This window comes from Manihot esculenta, chromosome 7, assembly GCF_001659605.2.
Source record: "Manihot esculenta cultivar AM560-2 chromosome 7, M.esculenta_v8, whole genome shotgun sequence".
NCBI lineage: Eukaryota > Viridiplantae > Streptophyta > Magnoliopsida > Malpighiales > Euphorbiaceae > Manihot > Manihot esculenta.
This window is the reverse complement of record NC_035167.2, coordinates 24,037,671-24,059,448: the sequence shown is the minus strand read 5'-3', so window position 1 is coordinate 24,059,448 and position 21,778 is coordinate 24,037,671. Positions and strand designations below refer to the sequence as shown.

Here is a 21,778-nt window from a genome sequence, read left to right as displayed (position 1 = left end):
TTTATTTAAATAGAATAAATTATAATTAATTAATTAAATTGATTAAATAAAATGATAGAAAAATATTTAATAATTAAATAATATATATATATATAATTTTATTATATAATATATAAAATATATTATTAAAACTATATATTATAATTATAATTATAATATTACTATATATATATATATATAAATCAAATTTTCCATATAATTTTGATTTAATTTCGATATAAATTTTAATAAAAAAATTAAAATTAAAATTAAAATTAAATAATTAAATAAATTTAATTTGATAAAATATGATTTTTACATCATTAATTTTTTTTAATTTTAATTCAATTCAATATAATTTTTTTATTGAATTTTGGGCGCTAAGAATCTTGCGGTGCACAGAAGGCTGGTACGGTGGAATATTTTATTAATCATTACCGTCAAAGCCACGGATAGACAACAAAATTGGTTGTCTGATTATTCATTTCAAAACTCCCCACATCCTCCTCCTCGCGCTCTCTCTCTCTCTTTATATATGTTGATATGTAAATATAAGACCTAGATTTCGGCGGTGACGACAGCCAAGACCACCGGCAAATCATGATCACCAAATTTTTTGGGCAAAATCCTGTAGCTTTGCCTCATTGTTTTAGCTTTGCGCCAAAGTTCAACGGGACAGCTTGTTCCATATATCCTCAACGTTATTTCCAAAAGAAACAGTAATAAGTACTCCCCAGTACCACCAAACCCTTTTCTTTTTCCTATTTAATGGTGCTACCCCTTAGTAAGGGTAAGAGAGAGCCTCCAATTTATTACGGTAACCCTGACCTTTTGCCTCAAATATATTCACCGGTTTCTTGTGAAACTATAGATAGATACGTGTTGCTTCCCCTCCCTCTCTCTCGAATTATTATCGCTGGCCTGCTGCCTGCGTATATACAAAGTCCAGATAGATAGATATATGGCTTTCTTGGATCCTGGGTTTCAGGGAATGGCTTCTTTCTTAGCTGGAAAATTGGAAATTTCTAACTTCGTCTTCTATTAGCTTGTGGTTAGTAGCTTCTGGTTAATCTTGATCAACCCACTGTGGGATCTTCATATTTTGACCGATGGAGCACAGGTTCTAAAAATTATACTGTATGAGTAGTTCTACTACGTCAAGGCTTCAAAAACGGCTTAAAAGAGAGCTTTGAGCAGCCCAAGGAGTGCACGTACCCCAGATAAAAGAAAAATATAGAGAAAGCAAATAAAGAATCAAAGATACAAAATAGTAATTTACTTTTGCCAATAATGCCTGCAGTTTTGAGAATATAGAAAACATTGATACAACAAAAGAAATATTATTATTATTTCTAGTCTGCAAGTTCTGAGATGACTTCACGTGAAGGCTACGCTGTAATGTCCGTGAGTTTTGCAAGCAAGAAGTTGGAGATACGAGCCGGTGACAGTGCTTCTTCTCCTTCTTCTTCCCGTTGATTCAACATGGAACTTCACACACCAATAGAGCCTCTCTTCGTACTCAAATGGTCTGCTGTGTTGACGGTTTTCTTTTCCATACCCGACTGAGTAGCTGGTGACCTTCCATTGCTATCTATCGTTTGCTGCTTCAGCTGCTTTGCTCTGTTTATAATCTCTGAGAAGGTGAAAATTGAAGTTGGCTCCTTTAAGAGTTTGTTGCTATGGCAGATCTGAAGATTTTGGGCTCTTTTATTTTGGTTTTTGAAAGTGACTTCTCGGATTGAAAAGCGCCAAAGAACGACCGCTATACAGAAGGGTAAGCTAAAAAGTGCTTGATGATGAAAGATTTTTATTGTGGTTGTCCCTGTTTTTGAAGTTTTAGCAGTGTCTCCCTTTTTGGGGAACTACAGCAAAATCAACTCTAATGATATTAACCAAGGGCTTTGCTTAGGACTATTTCTATTCCACGCCCAAAGGAGGCTTCAGATTGATCTCCCTAATAATGGAACCTCCATTTTCAAGGTACCCTGTTCTCTACTTGTTCTTATTCTGCGTCTTTTATCATTTTTCTCCGGTTAAGCCGGACGATGCCCAGGTGCTATTAACGCTCAAGTCATCAATTGATCCTCTGAACTCGCTGCCATGGCCTCAAGGAAGCGATCCCTGCAAATGGCAAGGGATCAAAGAGTGCATGAAGGGAAGGGTGACTAAGCTTGTTCTGGAGTATCTGAACCTCAGTGGTACTCTAGATGGAAAAATCCTGAATCAGTTGGATCAACTTCGGGTTCTAAGTTTCAAAGGGAACTCAATATCTGGCCAAATTCCCAATTTCTCGGGCCTACTTAACCTCAAATCACTCTTCCTCAGCAGCAATAATTTTTCCGGCGATTTCCCAGATTCCATCACCAACTTACACCGTTTGAAAGTCATAGTTTTATCCGGAAACCAAATCTCAGGTTCAATCCCAATGTCGCTCCTCAAACTAACCCGACTGTATGTTCTTTACTTACAAGACAACAGCTTGGTTGGAGCAATCCCTCCTTTGAACCAAACCAGTCTCAGGTTCTTCAATTTGTCCAACAATCAACTCTCCGGTCAGATTCCGTTGACCTCTGCCTTGATTCGGTTCAATAGGTCCTCGTTTTCCGGTAATATTAATCTCTGCGGTCAACAGATTAAAAAACCGTGTAGCAATTTTGGGCCATCATCCAGTCCTGTTTCTCCGACGGTTCCACCAAGCTCAAAGCCATCCTCCAAGCGCAGTAAATTGATTAAGATCATTGCAGGCGTATGTGGCTTTTTGGTGCTTTGTCTAATTGGTTTACTTGTTCTGTGCTTTGAGTGCAAGTACCGCAGAAAAGAGGGCTCAGTTGTCGAAGAGGGAAGAAGCAAAACCAAAGGGATTCTTGGCGGTAGTGATAACGGCTGTGTCAACGGCCGAAATGGAGGTGGTGGAAGTGGCATGGGCGATAATAACGGTGTATTTTCATGGGAAGGAGAGGGATTAGGGACTTTGGTATTCTTAGGTGCCGGGGATCAGCAGATGAGTTATAGTTTAGAGGATTTGCTGAAGGCCTCAGCTGAGACATTGGGAAGAGGTACTATGGGAAGCACATACAAAGCTGTGATGGAGTCCGGGTTCATCGTAACCGTTAAAAGGTTAAAAGATTCAAGATATCCAAGGGTGGAGGAGTTTCGGAGACACATGGACCTTCTTGGTAGGCTAAGGCATCCGAACCTGGTCCCACTCAGGGCTTATTTCCAGGCGAAAGAGGAACGGTTGCTTGTATACGATTATTTCCCCAACGGCAGTCTCTTCTCTCTCCTCCACGGTAACGTCGATCTCTACTTCCTACTTTTCTTTGATTTGAATTTGATGGCATATTTTAATTTTGCTTATATTTTTCTTTTTTTTGAAATTGTTTTTTATCTACCGACGTGAAGAAATTGGGTTTGAAAATTTATTTGAAGTAAAATAAAAATATAGAAAAATATGCGTGGATGTTATTAAACAAGAAATTTGGTAATGGGGAAAAGTGAGAAATGAAAGAAAGAGGAAATGGTGGGGGTTGGGCCAGTGGAAGGGCGGGCCAGCTTGTTAGCCTGAAGAAAAAGAGAAAGGACAACTCTGGTCGGTGGGGTTTGCGGCACATGGGTTCTCGTACTTGGTCCGTATAATAGGTTGGGTAGATGGGAGCAATATAATATTATTAGGTGCCTATGTTTTATGATATTATTACGTGATTATGCTTTATGATATTTTATTATATTGCGTGTAAATCTTAAGATGTATTTTATAATAATAATAACAATTATTATTTTCTTTTAACTAACTCAAAGTTAGGTTTTAGAAATCTAATTATTATTTAGTGTTGATTTGAAACATATTTATCAAATTGTGTTGATTTTCAGCCAATCGCGATTGAAAATCTCATCTGTCTAATTTTAATGATAAAAAAGGCAATGTTACGATTGGACTGACGGAAAATTAAAACAAAAAGTCCAGATGGGACTGAGAATTGCATTTTTACTAATGCAGTTCTTGAAAAAAAAAAAAAGAATAGTGCAGAGACACTGGTCTGGACGCTACTTACCGCACATGCACTGTAGTGCTGTAACTGTAAGTAGCGTCCAACAAATGCCGTGATGGGGTTCTACTTTAGATGGGTGCGAGTGTAACTCGCACTCCATTTCTTTACCATTGCCTCCTCTACCTGTTAAACACTTCAGACCCATTCCTCAGTCCACTAGTTACCCAATTCCATTACTCTCTTATTACTCTCATTCTACCTCCATCTTACCCACTAGTTTAACTTTCAAAATTTCTTTACTCCAAATCACTTAAAATTCTTTTACATTCTAAATGTTTGAAAGAAGAGAGGATTAGTCTTACGGTATTCAGTAAGTTAGTTAAAATTGAGATAATTACCCTCCTATCCCTCTAATATAACTTAACTAATTAAATTATTCTTGTATTTTATAAATTACATTAAATGCCTTTGTAATTTATTTCTATTAATCATAAAGAACAACTGTCTAATTTATTCGTTAGTTAACATTTAAAATTTTTCTAATTTCAAAATTATCCTCCACTCTCCCAAGCACCTTTCTACAAGGAGAAACATCCAATTTATTTCTGTTTATTCTAGTTCCGTTAAATTTAGTGTGGCTTGTGCAACTATCTGTGTTCTACAAGAACTACTTGATGTAGCTGAGATTAATTGATGACATGGTCGGAATGGAATTATACTGCAATTGGCTAGAACATGTAAGGGAGAAAATGTGAGGTGGTGGTGGGTGTCCACGGCAGCCACTTCGACGCTCAAGTTAATATCGTGATAAGTAGAGAGAATGCAACGAATTGCTTAGAACTTTAATGTTAGAGAATAGCATATCTTTACCTCTAGGATCGCTCTCCTTTTATACTGTAAGAAAATGGAGATAAATATAGTGTTTCTTGAAAATTCGGTGATGATGTAGCTGGCTGCTCGATAATCGCCAAATAAGTTGGTAATCCTACAATCTTTGGCGAAATGGGAATGTTCCTAATAATAATAACTCTGTATCAAAACTCGACCTATCGAGGGATGGTAAGTCTTAACAATAGTCCGGGTGTTAAAGCGTTTGAGTCTCCCTTTCCTATGGTGAGACCGAGCTTTCCACTTGTCCGATTATTACAACGTGACCCCTTGATTGTAGTGACAACTCATATCTTACTTTGTGCGAATGTTATGTAATATTAGAGGTCCTCCACCAGTGTTCGTTTCTTCAGATTCAAAGGGGACATTTTCTATTGAGGTCTGGGACACGTGGCCCTTCGAGATTGGTTCTTTGCTACTCACGTCGCTTCGTCTACTGGTCCTTTTGACGGTTGTTGCACTGTTTATCGTGCCATATTTATCGCCTGCCATCGAAACTACTTTTATAAGGGTCCATCATCTTTTCCAAGCATCACTTTTACATTTTTCTGTAACTTTTCTTTCAAAGGAATTCATTCTGCGATTCCCTTTCCGTTAAAGTCCTTATGGTAATTTTGTTGTCTTTTTGATATGGATAGGAACATCTCTTCCTCTCCTAGTGGGTCTCCAACTCTTCCTCTGACGTTTCTATTCGAGTGCCAGCCCCCATAGTTCCCTTGAGGGAGACGTCCAAGAATGAGGGCGGCTCCCTCGCTGACATCCTATCCATCTTCTCGGATAGCGATGTGGATCGTTTGTATGACATCTATCAAATTCATCGGGATTTTTTTTCAAATCTTTACTCCTCCTCGCATCTGTACTAACAACTTCATTCCTACTGTGATACCATCGTCATTTTTTAGGAGCAGTTGAAGGCGAGTTTTCATTTTCCTTTAGACCCCTTCTTTATAGAAGTTTTTCGGTTTTATAAACTTTTTGTTGCTCAACTTCATCCTAACAGCTGAAGAATTTTGGTAGCTTTTTAGTTCGTGTGTTTTAACAATCACATTGAACCTACTGTAGCGCTTTTTTCCCAACTATACCAACTGGGTACGAGTTCTAGTATTTTAGCAGTCGGATGGACTTGAATATTTTTTATCGGATGCACTTGAATATTTTTGATCGGATGCCTTCTTCTTTGAAATAGTGAAAAAATAAGTTTTTTATTCTCTGTCATCGTACTCCGAGGGGTTTTGGGTGCCTTCAGACTAGTTGGCACTACTAGATAAAACTGAAGAAAGATGGGATGCACCTGAGGAGAGGAATATGAGGTTTTGGCTTCCTTTATGGTGATGGTTAAAGTTTTGAGGTAGATTGATATTACCTAGGCGATGAGGGACACTGTCTTGTTCTGGCAAAGCCATCTGCCTGCGAACTGAACTCGTGCTCCTCTCCCGTCCAGCGTACCCCTACCTCAGGATCAAGATACTTCCCTTTTCATCCTTTTTATTTTTTGAACCGGCTATCTTACTTACTTTTCCTTTTATTTGTAGATATGGCTGGGTCAAGCAAATTCGTCGAGGCGGTACGTGCTGCTCGAAAGGGTAAGGCTTTTGCCGCTGAGGTTTGTAATCCTCCTGCTAAGCGTGCTTCCCCCTCCTCCTTCCCAACCTCACTGAGGGACTAGCCTGTCGACATTCAACGTTTGGCCTTAACGCTAAACAAGGCGCCTTCTCTCCTTGATGACTCTTCTTTGAGTCTCCTGCTAATTAAGAATGTCCTATGGTCTGCAGATCGCTGTCATTTAAATGAAATTGAGATGGACGAGTTGTTTATTAATGCTATTCGTTCTGCGTTGAAGGGTGCTCTTTGTGTCTACGTCATCAAGGAGCGTTTTAAAGCTTTGAGGCAAGAATTTGGCGCAAATGAGATGCACAGAGAGCTTTTGGCCGAAGAATGTTTGAATATGAAGACTCGGGTGGCCGAAGTCGAGGGTACGATGAAAGAGACCCTGGAGTCGGTGGATAAGCTCCAAGCTGATTTTGACGCGGCCCGTGCTTCTAACCTGAGCCTTGAGAGTTGGGCTAAGTCTGCCAATTCAGAGTTGTAGGCTCAAGTGGAGGAGGCTCGGGCCGTTTTCACCAGAGTAGCCAAGCTTGAGGCGGACCTCTAGGATACAGTGGCCCAAGGCAGGGAAATGTTTGTTCAAGGTCAGGATTCTGTGAAGAGAGAGCTGATGAAGCATTTTCTTTCTGAGCATTTCTCTTGGATAGATGATATCCTCCTCGAGGAGGACAGTGAAGGTGGAGGGAAGCGTGCTAAGGATACTCCTTTTGAGGACAGGCATGATGAAGCTGTACTCTTCGGCCGAATTTTTTCTGCCAAAAATATCAATGTAACTGAGACTCGGACGGACGAGACTGATGATCTTGCCCCTTTGTAATTTTTTTTTTATTTAATGAGAATATTCCCTTTATTTGTCGTTTATATTTTCTGCATATAATTTTTTGCTTGAAGAAAAAAGTTTGCTCATGTGGCTAACACTTGTTTATAACGTCTAGTCATGTCTTAGGTTCATGAAATAAGGAACTTAGTGAATTCCCAGTGACTAACTATAAGGTATGGCGAATGCTTGCCTTGTGGTTATAAGCCGTGATTTGGTGTAAACTGTCTTATGACCTTAATTCATGGGATCAATAGCCTAAGTGGTCTGGTAGGAAACGCCTTGTAACCTGTCCCGGCAAAAATTGCCTTATGGCTATAATTCGTGGGACCAATGCCCAAGTGGTCTGGCCGGGACTGTCTTATGATCCAGCCTAGCGAAAATTGCGTTATGGTCATAATTTGTGGGACCAATGCCCAAGTAGTCTAGCGAGGATCACCTTGTGACCTGACCTGATTAAAATTGTCTTATGACCTTAATTTGTGGGACCAATAGCCTAAGTGGTTTGGCGAGAAACGCCTTGTGACCTGTCCTAGTGAAAATTACCTGATGGCTATAATTTATGGGAATAACGCCCAAGTAGTATGGCAGGGACCACATTGTGACCCGGTCTAGCAAAAATTGCCTTATGGCCTTAATTCGTGGAATCAATGTCCAAGTGGTCTGGCGAGAATTATTTTATGACTTGGCCTGGCTAAAATTGCCTTATACCAATCGCCCAAATGGTCTGGCGGGAAATGCTTTGTAACTTGTCCTGGTGAAAATTGTCTGATGGCCATAATTCGTAGTACCAATGCCCAAGTGGTCTGGCAGGGACCGCCTTATGATCCGACATGGCAAAAATTGCCTTATGGCCTTAATTCGTGGGACCAACGCTCAAGTGGTCTGGCCGGAATCGTCTTGTGATCTGACCTAGCTAAAATTGCCTTATGATCTTAATTCGTGGGACTAACGCTCAAATAGTTTGGTAGGAACCACCTTGTGATCTAGCCTGGCTAAAATTTGCCTTGTGGCCTTAATCGTGGGACCAATGCCCGAGTGGTCTAGCGGGAACCGCCTTATAACCTAACTTGGTGAAAATCTGTCTTGTGGTCTTGATTCGTGGGACCAACATTGAATTATTTGGCTGGAATTGCCTTATGACCTAAGAGCATACCATTTAAAAATATTTTGTTGATTTTATTATTAAAAGAATATCCTTCATTTACATACGGAAGTAAAACTAATTGCTTGTCAAAATGTGAACAATACTGGAACGGATACTTCGGGCAGACGACTCTTATGGGTGAATATTTTTTTAGACTAATAAAGCTCCCCTCCTTTTTGGTAACTAAGCTATAATCTTGTCTGTACCTCATATGGTCCTTTTGTTATCACATATATCACTCCCACGGGTTCTCTGTCAGGAGTTGTCTTAGGGATTATTTCCTCAGACTTAGACTTTTGTCCTTTTCTTCTTTTTTCCTGTGAATTTTTGGAGGGTGCAATCCCTTATGAGTCTTTCGATCTCGTCCTTTAGTTTTTGACATTCTTCCATTGTGTGGCCATTATTTTTGTGGAAGCAACAATATTTAGTTCTGTCTCGTTTGTCTGCCTTCTCGGGATTAAGTTTGGGTAGCCACCTAATTTCTTTATCATTCTTCTTGTTCCACATTAAGATACGAGTTCATGAGTCACTTAGCGGGGTGTAATTCTTATACTTACTATGTTCGTTTTTTTTCGTGAGATGGGGTAGCTCTTGTAATCCCCTTTAGGGGCTCGACTCTTGGACTTTTGACTTATCTTTTGACTCGCCTTCTTATATTCTTTTAGTGTATGGATCTCATCATCTAGCCTGATATACTTTTGAGCTTTATCTATTAGCTGCTGGTATGTTGCCGCTAGATTTTTGATTAAGGAATCCATGAACTTGACATTACGGGTCCCTTTTTGCAATGCCTCATATGTTATCTCATGATTCAACTCTTCCACTTGGGCTTAGGTGTTGACACCGTTTCTGAGCCAAACCCATGAGTGTCGATGGGAACACTCGGCATAGCACAAAATCCTTTACATTTTGAAGCTGTATGGTCGTCCTGAAAATGGCTAGATGGCTTCGGGATCCGGCGTTCCGTCATACTTATCCAAACTGGGCAACCTAGAGGGAAAAGTTTCTGCCAGTATTTCCTTCGAAAGAGGCAAGACCCCATTTAAACTAAAATCCTCTTTCTGTTCTTTTTGATATCTTTGTACGGCTCGTATTAGCTTCCAGTCCACTCTTTTCGGAGCCTCATCTGATTCATCTTTAGATGCGGACTTACCTTTGTGCTGCACTTTGGTCATTTCCGTCTAGATCCTTGGAGTGTTTACGGAAGCTTTATCTCTTCTACCGGGGTTCATTTTAGATGCCTCTTCCCGGGCATTATACTGCATGAGAGTAGATTGCAAGTTTTGGATATACTAGAGTATATGCTCGTTGTTCAAATTATTAAGGTCTACTTTGTTGACCATTGGGAGTGTGTTTTCTCGGTTGTGTGGGGCAGAAAAAATGATGAATCTATCGTTGGTAGCAACATTAGCAATAGCTGTAGGGCTACCGGCCATTTTGAGAGTGAAAGGAGAGAGAAGGAATAGGCAACATGTCGTAATCAAAATAAATGAAGGGGATTCAATGGACTTCCTAGTAACATAACCAAATGATGGAACTGAGATTAGATTGATGATGTGGTCGAAATGGAACTATACTGTGATTGGCTAGAACCTGCAAGGGAAAAAATATGAGGTGGTGGTGGGTACCCACGACGGTCACTTCGACGTTCAAGTCAGTATCATGACAAGTAGAGAAAATGCAACGAATTGCTTAGAATTTTAGTGTTAGAGAATAACGTACCTTTGCCTCTAGGATCGTTTTCCTTTTATACTATAAGAAAATAGAGATAAATATAGTGTTTATTGGAAATCTAGCAATAATGTAGCCAGCTGCTTGATAATTACCAAATAAGTTGGTAATTCCACAATTTCTGGCGAAATGGGAATGTGTCTGGTAATGGTAACTTTGTGTCAAGACACGACCTATCGAGAAATGGCGAGGCTTGACGATAGGGAGACCAGACTTCCCACCTGTTCAATTATTGCCACGTAGACAACTTATGTCTTATTTTGGGCAGATGTTATATAACATCACTGCTTACTTTGAAAGTCAATGTAGTCTTCACAGCCATAGCTTCCATCTGCATGATTGGTGGGTTGGTGGCGATACAGTTTCAATTTTCTCTCTGAATGGTAATGGCTGAGAAGAATTTCAAAGCTGGGCCATTTTATTTGCTTTGAGGCCAATATGCTTCATTGCCTTTCTGTGGATTTGTTATACATGTTGTTATTTTCTTTTGCCAACTTATTATCCAATTTCTTGGGATACTTTCAACTATGCATGGGTAGCTTTTGGAGTTGTTTTGAGTTTGTTAATGCTCTTGTGGGTATTAGATGCAAGAAAAGGTTCAAGGGAACTATTAGGAGTATTGAGATTCCAAATGAAGAGGTCTAACTTCAATTGCAAATTCAAACACATCATTGAAACCTCCGAGTTCCATTACAGGCTATTGGACTGAATCTTAATTACTGCTAAAATCTTTGTTTCCTTTATTAATCGAATGACTCTAACCAAATTGTTTATGAACTACATGTGGTTCGGCTCGATAAAATCTCGATCGGACTCGACTCGATTTCTAAACGAGTCAAGTTCGAACTTAATTTTTAGGCTCCTTTAATAAACGAGTTAAGTTTGAATTTTATAGTATTTGACTCGTTAAGACTCGTGAATAGTCTCGTAAAGTATGCTAAGATTAATATCATAAGAGAAATAAACTTAAGTCCTACATATACTTTCATGAGTCAAATCTAAATTTTCTAAAACTCAGCTCTATATACTTTAATTACACTTTTAAAACTTACATATATTTGAATCGACAAAATTTAAGAGCTCATTTTTATAAGTTTATGAGTTAATTTGTATATATATTTATTTAACTAAAATTATTTAGTTTAAAAAAAAACTAATTATACATGTAAATAAATTGAATCATTCGTGAACCATTCGAAACTAAACTTGATAAAAACTCGACTCGTCTAAATTTGTTTGCTAAACGAGCCAAACTTAAACTTATTAATACTTAACTCGAGTTCGAAATGAGTAAAGTTCGAGTTCGGTTCGAGGTCAAAAAAATTTTAACAAATCAAGTTTGAATTCTTTAAAACTCGACTCGACTTGTTTCGTCTACACTCCTAACTCTTATATTGAATGATTCCTCTTATAAAGGTAATATTTGTCTAACTATTGGCTTCACAAATTTTCTAGGCAAGATAAAATATCATCATGCCGATGACAAAGCTTAATATTATATACTATAACGGTAAAAACTACAAATCATGATATTCGTCATTATCCTTGAAACGAGAGGCCAAGGAACAACTTCTATCCATAAAACTTGGAAACTGGGATGCAACCACAAACTGGGATACCAATTCCTCATAATCTCTCACCCATAGGCAATAGCTTGAATTCTTTGCTACTGCATCCTTAGACATCTCCTTTATTTCCACTAAATCACTTGTATCTCGCATAGTTATCAAGGTAGGACCATAGTAGAGACTGATTTAATGGATCCGAGTCATGTCCCTCCACCCTGGCCCAAAAACATGTGTCTTGTTTTGAGCTTGCAAACTTGCTTTTCATTTTCTGCTCTTCCTCTTTGGTCTCTCTTTCCACCACCTTTCAGCAATCTAGTGCTTCTCTCTTCTATGTGTAATATAATCACCCTTCTTATGTGGAGTAACATGTTCATCCTAATCCTGAATCATTAACAAGCATAAATAAATAAGAGAAGGAGAGGGGAAGGAGAATGGAAGAGTGAAGGATAATTCTAGAATTATAAAAATTATATACGTTGATTTAATAGCTAAATTGGAAGGTTGTTCTTAAAATAAATTATAGGGGTATTTTAATATAATTTATAAAATATAGGAACAGTTTAATTAGTTAGGCTATATTATTAGGATATGAAGGTAATTATCCCATTAAAATTTTATTATAGTCATTTAATTATAGTTATTTTCTTTAAATTTTCTAATGTATATTTTTTATTATTTTGTAGTTAATTGATTAAAATAATAACTTGTTGTTTAAGTTAAAAATATCTTATAGTTTCTTAGTTATAATAACATTTTGTGAAAATGTTTAAAAAATTCCAAACTTTCTTTAAATTTACAATTGTATTTTAAATTAAAATTTTAACAATAACACCTCTTAAGCAAAAGATTATTTTGAAATAACTAGAAATGTATTTCAATAGCGAAAAGGCTTAGCCTTATATACAGGTAGTGTTTGAATATAGTGAGGAAACTACTATATGAGAAGAGTTACGGAACATACAAAATTGTATTTACATATTCTTTAACACACCGTCAAGCTAAGCCGGACGATCACGAAGGCGAAGCTTGGCACAGTGAACCTGGAATAAGGTTGACTTAACTGTTTAGTCATGCAGTAATCTGATTTATACTTTTTAGAAAACAAATGGTAATGGTACCAAGACGAAGTTATCCCAAATAAAGTGATAATCAATCTTAATATGTTTAGTGCAAGCATGAAACACAAGATTGGATGATAAGTAAATGGCACTCATATTATCACACCAAAAGGAAGCAATTGACTATGGTGGGAACCAAGATCACGAAGCAAAGTGGTCAACCACATAACCTCAGCTGTTGTATTCACAAGTGCTTTGTATTCACTCTCCGTAGAGGAACAAGTAACTGTCGGCTGCATTTTTGAAGACCAAGAGACAAGATTCTTAGCTATATAAATAAGATAACCACTAGTGGAACGCTTGTTATCAGGACACCCTGCCCAATTACTATCAGAATAGAAATGCAAATGAAGATCAAAATGTTTAAAGAGAAAGAGTCCACAAGTGTGAGTGGCATGTGGATACCGTAGCAAACATTTGTAGGCTTGCCAATGAACATCCATAGCACAGTGCATGAATTGTGCTAGTTTGTTGACACTGAAAGCTATATCAGGTTGTGTCAGTGTGAGGTACTGCAAAGCCCCAACCACCTGGTGATACTGTTCACCATTTAATAGAACCGTGCCCATATATTTGCTGAGATTAGGTGTTGTGGCCATCGCTATATTACAACCTTTGGAATCAGTCATGCTCATCTCGAAAAGATCATAAATATATTTTGTTTGTGACAAGTGTAAACTCGTTGGAACTTGCAGTATATCAATACCAAGAAAATAATTGATGTTACCCAAATCACGAACAGGAAACATGCTCCCAAGTTGAGCAAGGAACCATTGCAATTTCCCAGTATCTAAACATGTAACATGGATGTCGTCAACATACACAATAACATAAAATTTGAGAGGGCCATCCTGAAGAACAAATAATAAGTGATCGGCTTGAGAGGACCAAAAACCAAGCTTAATAAGAAACTCAGAAAGGCGATGAAACCATGCACATGGCACTTGCTTCAACCCATATAAAGAACGATGAAGCTTGCAGACATGATGAGGAAACTGAGATTCAATAAAGCCCCAAGGTTGTTTCATATATAAATCCTGCTTTAAGGAACCATGTAAAAAAGCATTGGAAATGTCCAACTGTTTGATAGCCTAAGAGTGAACTGTAGCAAGAGAAAGAACGGTGCGAACAGTATTAAATTTCACAATATGAGAAAAGGTGTCGGAGTAATTGATACTAGATTGCTGAGTGTAGCTCTTTGCTACTAATCGAGCTTTCAATTATTCTAGAGACCCGTTAGAGTTCCTCTTAATCTTGAATACCCATTTGTTATCAATGACATTAGTATTTGGTGGATGGGGAACCAGAATCCATGTCTGATTCTTATGTAAGCCATTTAATTCTTCCTACATGGCGGCACACCACTCAATAGATTTCTTGGCTTGTGCACTTTTGGGCTCAATGAGGAAAGAAATTGTGCTGAGATTGGCAAAATTTTTGGTGTAGGTAAAGGGATGGAGCTACATAGGATGACTGCGTTGTGCATTTGTGCTAGTCATGTATAAGAAATTAGGGGATGGTTTGGTAGTGGATTGGCAAAGATCAATAAGGGCCAATGTAAGAAATTGCTTAGAACTCGAGAGTAGTTGTGTAAGAAATGCGTACCTTGGTCTCTATGATTATTAGCTTTTATACTGTAAGAAGATGGTTAATTATCGCAACTCCTGAAAATCCGGTTGGTCTTGGCTATGATAGGGGATCCTGTGATTATAGACATAATGGGGATCTGCTGGATTGCGCTCTCTAACGCTAACTTCCTGTAGAGACTTGCCCCGTAGTTGAAGGGACGAGTCTTGCTAAGACCTGAAGTGTCTGGGTCTTCTTTTTCTCGGTAGGACCAAGTATCCTCTGATCAAACCCTTGTCATATGGCCCTGTCACCGAGTGCCAGTATATGGCCTACTTTGGGTGATTATTGTGCAATATCAGAAGTCCCCCGTTGGTCTTCGATTTTTTAAATTTGAATATGACAGTTGTTTTCACATTTTGGGGCGTGTGGCCTGTTTAGATTGGCATTCCATGCTCACGTCGCTTTGTCTGCTCCTACCCATAAATAACAATTGCCCTGTTTTGTAATCTTCATTTTTAATGAGAAATCTTTCCTTCTATACTCTAAGTGTTTATATACTCGGTATCTACCATAACTCTCGTCCAATAATCGTTAATAAGAATTAAATGGTCTCTTTAAAAGATTATTAAGGAGTTAACACCCGACCATAACACCTAGTTACTAACCTGACTAGTGACCATAAAATCAATAACTTGAAAAATTTATAGAATAGGATTAACATCTGGACATGTGGCCTGGCAGTTACCCGACTTGTGGCGCCTTTCGACAGAAACTCATCTCTGTCTTTTGGGACTAGCGTCCAAAGATTCGCCTAGCTGTTACTCACCTTGTGGCGCTTTTCAGCAAAAACTCGCCTGTCTTTTGGGATTAGCGTCCGAAGACTCACCTAGTGGTTACCCGCCTTGTAGCGCTTTTCAACAGAAAACTCGCCTCTGTCTTTTGGGACTAACGCCGAAGACTTGCCTAGCAGTTACACGCCTTGTAATCTTCATTTTTAATGAGAAATCTTTCCTTCTATACTCTAAGTGTTTATATACTCGGTATCTACCATAACTCTCGTCCAATAGCCTGGCGGATACCCACATTATGGCCTTGGCATAGAATGTCTTATTTCATGGTACTAACACTCGGATTATAGCCTGGCGGATCTCGCCTTGTGGCTTGGCATGAGATGCCTTGTTAAGCGGGACTAACACTCGGATCATGGCCTAACAAAACTTGTCTCGTGGCCTTGGCATAAGAGACCTTGTTCAGTGGGACTAACATCTAGATTATTGCCTGGCATAAGATGTCTTGTTTAGCAGGACTAACATTTGGATTATGGTCTGATAGAATTCGCATTGTGACATTGGCATAAGATGCTTTGTGTAGATGGATTAACATATGGATTATTGCAACCTGCCTTGTGGCCTGGCCTAAAATGCCTTATTTAGCGGGATTAACACCCAGATTATGGTTTGGCGGAACCCGCCTTGTAGCCTGGCATAAGATGCCTTATTTAGCGAGACTAACACTCGGATTATGGTTTAACGGAACTTGTCTTATAGTCTTGAATGCTCTTTAATCTTTTTAAAAAAGAAAACCCATCGTTCCTTATCACTGAATAACACAAAACATGAAAAAATACATTGTTAACTATTATTGATAAAATTTTCTCAAATTACAAATAAAAATATTCTAGGAGTGGAGAATGACTCGGCCATCAAATTTGGTAAGCTTATGAGACCCTGGATGAATAACCTTCGAGACCTTCGATGGTCCTTTTTAGTTTTTATCTAACTTATCAGTCCCGACATTAACTCCTATTACATTTTTTCTTTTAAGGTCTAAGACTTCTACATAAAAGACACATGACCTTACTCTACTATTGAACATTCTGGATATCTTACGCGACTCGTTTATTTTTTTCCCTTACAATCGTTGGGTCTTCTTGCAATTACATAAATAATCCTCTCTTCCCTACTCTTTCTGGCGAACTTTTGAAGTGTGTCGTCCCTTATTAACGTCTTGATCTCGTCTTTCAGTTGCCGACTATCATTCGTGGTCCTCGTGAAAGTGGCAGTACTTAGTTCTGTCTCACCTTACATTTCTCTCAGAGTTGACCTTGGGAGGCCACTTGACCTCTTATTGTTTTTCCTGATCCATATCAGAATACGTATTTGTGAGTCATTCAATAGAGTATAATCCTTATATTTACTTTAGTCTTCCCTCTTTCGGGAGACTGGGTAACTTCTATGGTCTTCTTCATATCCTCACCTCTTTGACTTTTGATTTGACTTTTGATTCGTCCTTTTGTCCTCTCTCAATGCTTGAACTTCATCATCTAGCTTGATATACTTCTGGGCTTTGTCCATTAGCTGTTGGTACGTAGCAACTGGGTTCTTGATTAGGGAATCAATGAACTTGACGTTGTGGATTCCTTTCTTCAATACTTTACATGCTATCTCATTATTTAATTCCTCTACCTGTATTGCTTTTGTATTAAACCGTAAGATAAAGTTCTTTAAAAATTTATCCTTTCCTTGGCAGGTCTTCTACAAGTCAGAGGACAATTTTTTAGGAGGTATACAAGTAATAAACTTGAATTTAAATAATGTAGTGAATTGTGTAAAGTTCTGAATTAAATCTGGATTCAGATGTTGATACCATTTCTAAGCCAAACTTGTGAGTGTTGACGGAAACACTTGGCACAACATGAATTTGTTGATATTCTGAAGCTGCATGGTTATCCTAAAGATCGTTAGGTGACTTCTGGGATTTGTTGTTATATCATATTTGTCCAAACTTAGCAGCTTGATCTTGGTTGGGGCAGTTTCTGCTAAGATTTCATCTAATAGGGGCGAGACATTGTCCAGGCCATAGTCCTCCTCCTGCTCTTTCTGATACCTTTGCACGGCCCAAACTAGCTTTCAGTTGACGTTCTTTAGAGTCTCGTTCGACGACTCTTCATCCTCTAGTTTGGCCTTCCCTTTGGATTGCACCTGGACCGTCTCTGTCCGAGTCCTTAGATATCAATGGAGACTTCCTCCCTTCCCCTGGGAGCCATAAATGATGCCTCCCCCGAGCTTTGTATTACTCAAGATTAGCCTGAAATCTTTGATGTGTTGTAGTATTTGCTCATTGTTCAGATCGTTGAGATCTTCTTCGTTGACCATAGAGAGTGTGTTTTATTCACTATCAAGAGCGGAAGAAATAATAGCACCCTCATTGGTAGCAACTTTAACAGCGGCTCGTGAACTGTCGGTCATTTCGAGAGAGAAAATAAATATTTCTTTTTAAGAGAAAAGGGATAAGAATCCGATTTTAATCCAAATGAACAGAGAGAATTCAATGAATTTTCTAGCAACGGAACCAAATGATATTGCTAAAATGAAACAGTGCCGCAATGGGCCAATCTGTAAGAAAGAGAAAGTGAGGTGGTTGACGTGTATAACAGCTACTCCAACGCTCAAGTTAGTAAGCTAAAGACAAGGACAAATATAAGAAATTGCTTAGAACTCAAAAATAGTCGTGTAAGAAATGCGTACTTAGTCCTTACAATCATTAATTTTTATACTGTAAGAAGATGAGGTTAATTATCGCAACTCCTGAATATTCGGTTAGTCTCAGCTAATTGATAGGTGATCGCATAATTATAGGCGTAATGGGGATCTGCTGGATTGCGCTATCTAATGGTAACTTTCTGTGGAGTCTCGCCCCATAGTTGAGGGGGCGAGTCTTGCTGAGACCTGAAGTGTGTAGGTCTTTTTTTCTCTTGGTGATCAGATCTGTTTTCGAGTGTCAGCATATTGTCTATTTTGGATGATTATTATCCGATATCAATTAGTTATCATGAAAATATTTTTCAGAAAACTACGGACTCACAGTAATTCCCAAATTGAAAATAATATTTGCTTATTGGCTATTATGTAAGCACGCCTAACTACATTTTTTATAATTATATAAAATTAATTATTAAAATTAGAACAAAATTGTTGCAAAAATTTTAAAAATTTGGAATATTTTCATTGCTAAATCTAAAATATGTCTATTATATTAATTAATAATTCAATAATGTAAGAGATTTTTTGCTTAAAAATTTGATAATCTATTTTAATAATTTTTAATAAATAAGAAACAGATTTTTTATTATATGAATACATGTAAAAAAAAACGTACTTGAGATGAAAATTATACATAACAATTTCTAAGTTTAAATAATAATAATAAAATAACGTGATATTAAATTATACATTAATGATAGTTTCTTTTGTATACAACGTAGCTTGATTAAAGCATAGTTATCAGGATGGTGGTATACGTGATATATTAATTAATGAAATATAGAATATGTAGGAATAAATTTAATAAGTACGCTAATTCGACTAATAATATATTTAGTTGATATGCAATTTAATTTAGAGCATGTAAATTATATTTATATAATATAAGATAATTTTTACATAATTTTTTTTTTTTTAAATGAGGTATGAGGGATTGAACCTGAGATCTCTCAGATTTACTCAGATTTATATAATTAAATATATGATTAATAATTGATGATAATTTGTATTTTTTAAAAATATTTTAAAATTTAACTAATGAAATAATAATTTATATTCCCAAAGTTAATATCTCCACATGTTCCACTAATATCTAAATGTTTTAACTTAAGATGTATTTTGTTCTTTCTATTTTTCTTGTTATGTTATAGCATTTCTTCTTATTCTCCTCCTTGTGCTGGCATACTATTGCACACGTGTATTTATTTATTTTTCTTTCTTCTTTCCTTCCATTTTTTCATTTCTTATTCCTCTATTTTCTTCTTTCTTCTTTCCTTCTATTTTTTCATTTCTTATTCCTCTATTTTGATGATTTAGATCGCGTCTCTCAATGATTTAGGACGTAAAAGTATTTTGGTTCTCAGGGTTGAGACTTGAGAGAATCTAGTGCTATGAAACAAAGTGTTTGTAGGATAAATTAATGAAAATCCTTTCAAAAGTAAATAAATTTATCCGTCATGATCAATATGAGTGACCAAAGACTAGGGGTGTAAACGAACCGAACCGATTCGAGCCGAACTTTGAAGATCTCAAACTTGATTCGTTAAAATTTTTTCGAACTCAAACCGATTTCGAGCTTTACTCATTTCGAACTTGAGCAGAGTATTAAGAAGTTCAAGTTTGGCTCGTTTAGCAAACGAGTTTAGACGAGTCAAGTTTTTAACGAGCTTAGACAAGTCAAGCTTTTAACGAGCTTAGACGAGTCAAGCTTTTAATGAGTTTAGACGAGTCAAGTTTTTATTGAGTTTAGTCTTGAATAGTTCACGAGTACTTCAATTTATTTACATGTATAATGAGTTTTAGTTTAAAACTAAAATAATTTTAGTTAAATAAGTATATTTACAAATTAGCTCGTAAACTTATAAAGATGAGCTTTTAAATCTTAATGATTCAATATATGCAAGTTTAAGAGTGTAACTAAATTATATAGAGCTGAATTTTAGAAAATTTAGGTTTGCCTCATGAAAGTATATGCAGAGTGTGAGTTTATTTCTCTTATGATAATAATTTCAACTTACTTAACAAGACTGTTCACGAGCTTATTCGGGAGCCTATTCATGAACTCAGAAACGAGTCGAGCTCACAAGCCAAATACTATGGAGTTCAAGCTTGGTTCATTTAGTAAACTAAACTCGAGTTTGGTTCGTTTAGAAATCGAGTCGAGGTCGGTCGATTGAACCGAACCTCGAGTAGCTCACGAACGATTTGGTTCATTTACACCCCTACCAAAGATTGTGGTTAAATTTGAAATTCTTGGGACTAAAATTTTCAAATGGCTAGCCGTATGTGTATATTCAATGTAGAAGTTTGATTTAAGTTCTTCAAGAGGACAACCAAGAAGTGAAAACTTAATTTCCTCATCAAGAGGCTTAGGTTTTGAGTCTCAACATTGATGTAGATAATGGAGTAAGAAAAATAAGCAATGGTTGATATCAAAGATAAATGATTTTCTAATTGCATTTGTAAAATTCATTTAAAATATTTATTTATTGTTAATTAGCATTGAAAATTAACAGCATTACATAGCGTTGTGTGATATTATATGTATTAGAAAAATGCATTATCATATAAAAAATATAATTTTTTGGATACTACTCCATGTAGTAATCCCTTGTCTTGGTTTTTTTAACAGGAACAAGGACTTCTGGGGGTGGAAAGCCTCTTCACTGGACTTCTTGCCTCAAAATAGCTGAGGATTTGGCAACTGGACTTCTATATATCCACCAGAACCCTGGCTTAACCCATGGAAATTTGAAATCCTCCAATGTGCTGCTAGGGCCTGAATTTGAGTCCTGCCTCACTGATTATGGTCTGACGGTGTTCCGAGATCCAAACATGCTGGAGGAACCAAGTGCTACTTCTCTTTTCTATAGAGCTCCTGAAATCAGGGACATGCAAAAACCAGCCACTCAACAAGCGGATGTCTACAGCTTTGGTGTGCTCCTCTTAGAACTCTTGACTGGCAAAACTCCCTTCCAGGATCTTGTTCAGGAACATGGCACAGATATTCCGATGTGGGTTCGGTCGGTACGTGAGGAAGAGACAGAATCTGGGGACGAACCTGCTTCAGGTAATGAGGCAGGTGATGAGAAACTTCAAAGTCTTGTAAATGTTGCAATGGCATGTGTCTCATTTGTGCCAGAGAACCGGCCATCAATGAGGGACATTTTGAAGATGATAAAAGATTCAAGGGCAGAGGCTCAAGTTTCATCCAACAGCAGTGACCATTCACCAGGACGATGGTCTGACACTGTTCAGAGCTTGCATAGAGAAGAACATTTGAGCATTTGACTGGTTAGTAAACTTAGAGTCTTAATTTAGGTTTTCTGATTTTTATTGGTTTTTTTTCAAGCCGAGTCTTTTGATTCTTAAACTAGGCTTTGTAGAGTCTACTGATGTAAAATACCCATCTTTTTATTCTCATTCCTTAGTTTTGATAGCTGGAGATCATATGAGTTTGTTTGACGTTTAGTAGAGTCTTTGATTTCTTGATTGGATGCAATTCTTGTATTAAGCTGAATAGTTGAAGCCAATTTCAATTTTCCCATTATCATTTTAAATTCATTACTTCTCTTTTGTCTCAAAATTTATTCACTTGTGAAGATGCTAAATTCACTGATTTTTGTTTGCTCAGGAAAGGAAAATTTGTACAGGATATATATGGTTTGATTGGTCAACATTCGGCATATGTACATGTATAGACCTCCAGCAATGTGGAATTTTGTTGCTTGTCTCCAACACTACTGTCAAAATATGCCATACACATCCTTGTGGATTCATCCTTCCACTTGACATATTAAATTCAAACCAAAAATGGAAATTTTA

General features: G+C 37.4%; 1 protein-coding gene across 2 annotated transcripts; it reads left to right on the top strand.

Moving 5' to 3' along the window:
- The first annotated feature begins 530 nt into the window (after positions 1 to 530).
- Positions 531 to 21,517, top strand: LOC110618567 (inactive leucine-rich repeat receptor-like serine/threonine-protein kinase At1g60630). Of its 2 annotated transcripts, XM_021761723.2 has the most exons (3): positions 531 to 1,753; positions 1,889 to 3,269; positions 20,586 to 21,517. In XM_021761723.2, exons 2-3 carry the CDS (start codon positions 1,940 to 1,942, stop codon positions 21,242 to 21,244), a joined length of 1,989 nt encoding a protein of 662 aa, XP_021617415.1. In that variant the 5' UTR covers positions 531 to 1,753; positions 1,889 to 1,939; the 3' UTR covers positions 21,245 to 21,517. The 2 variants fall into 2 exon arrangements, with proteins under 2 accessions (XP_021617415.1, XP_021617414.1); XM_021761722.2 differs by having other exon boundaries at positions 531 to 3,269.
- Positions 21,518 to 21,778: the final 261 nt, after the last annotated feature.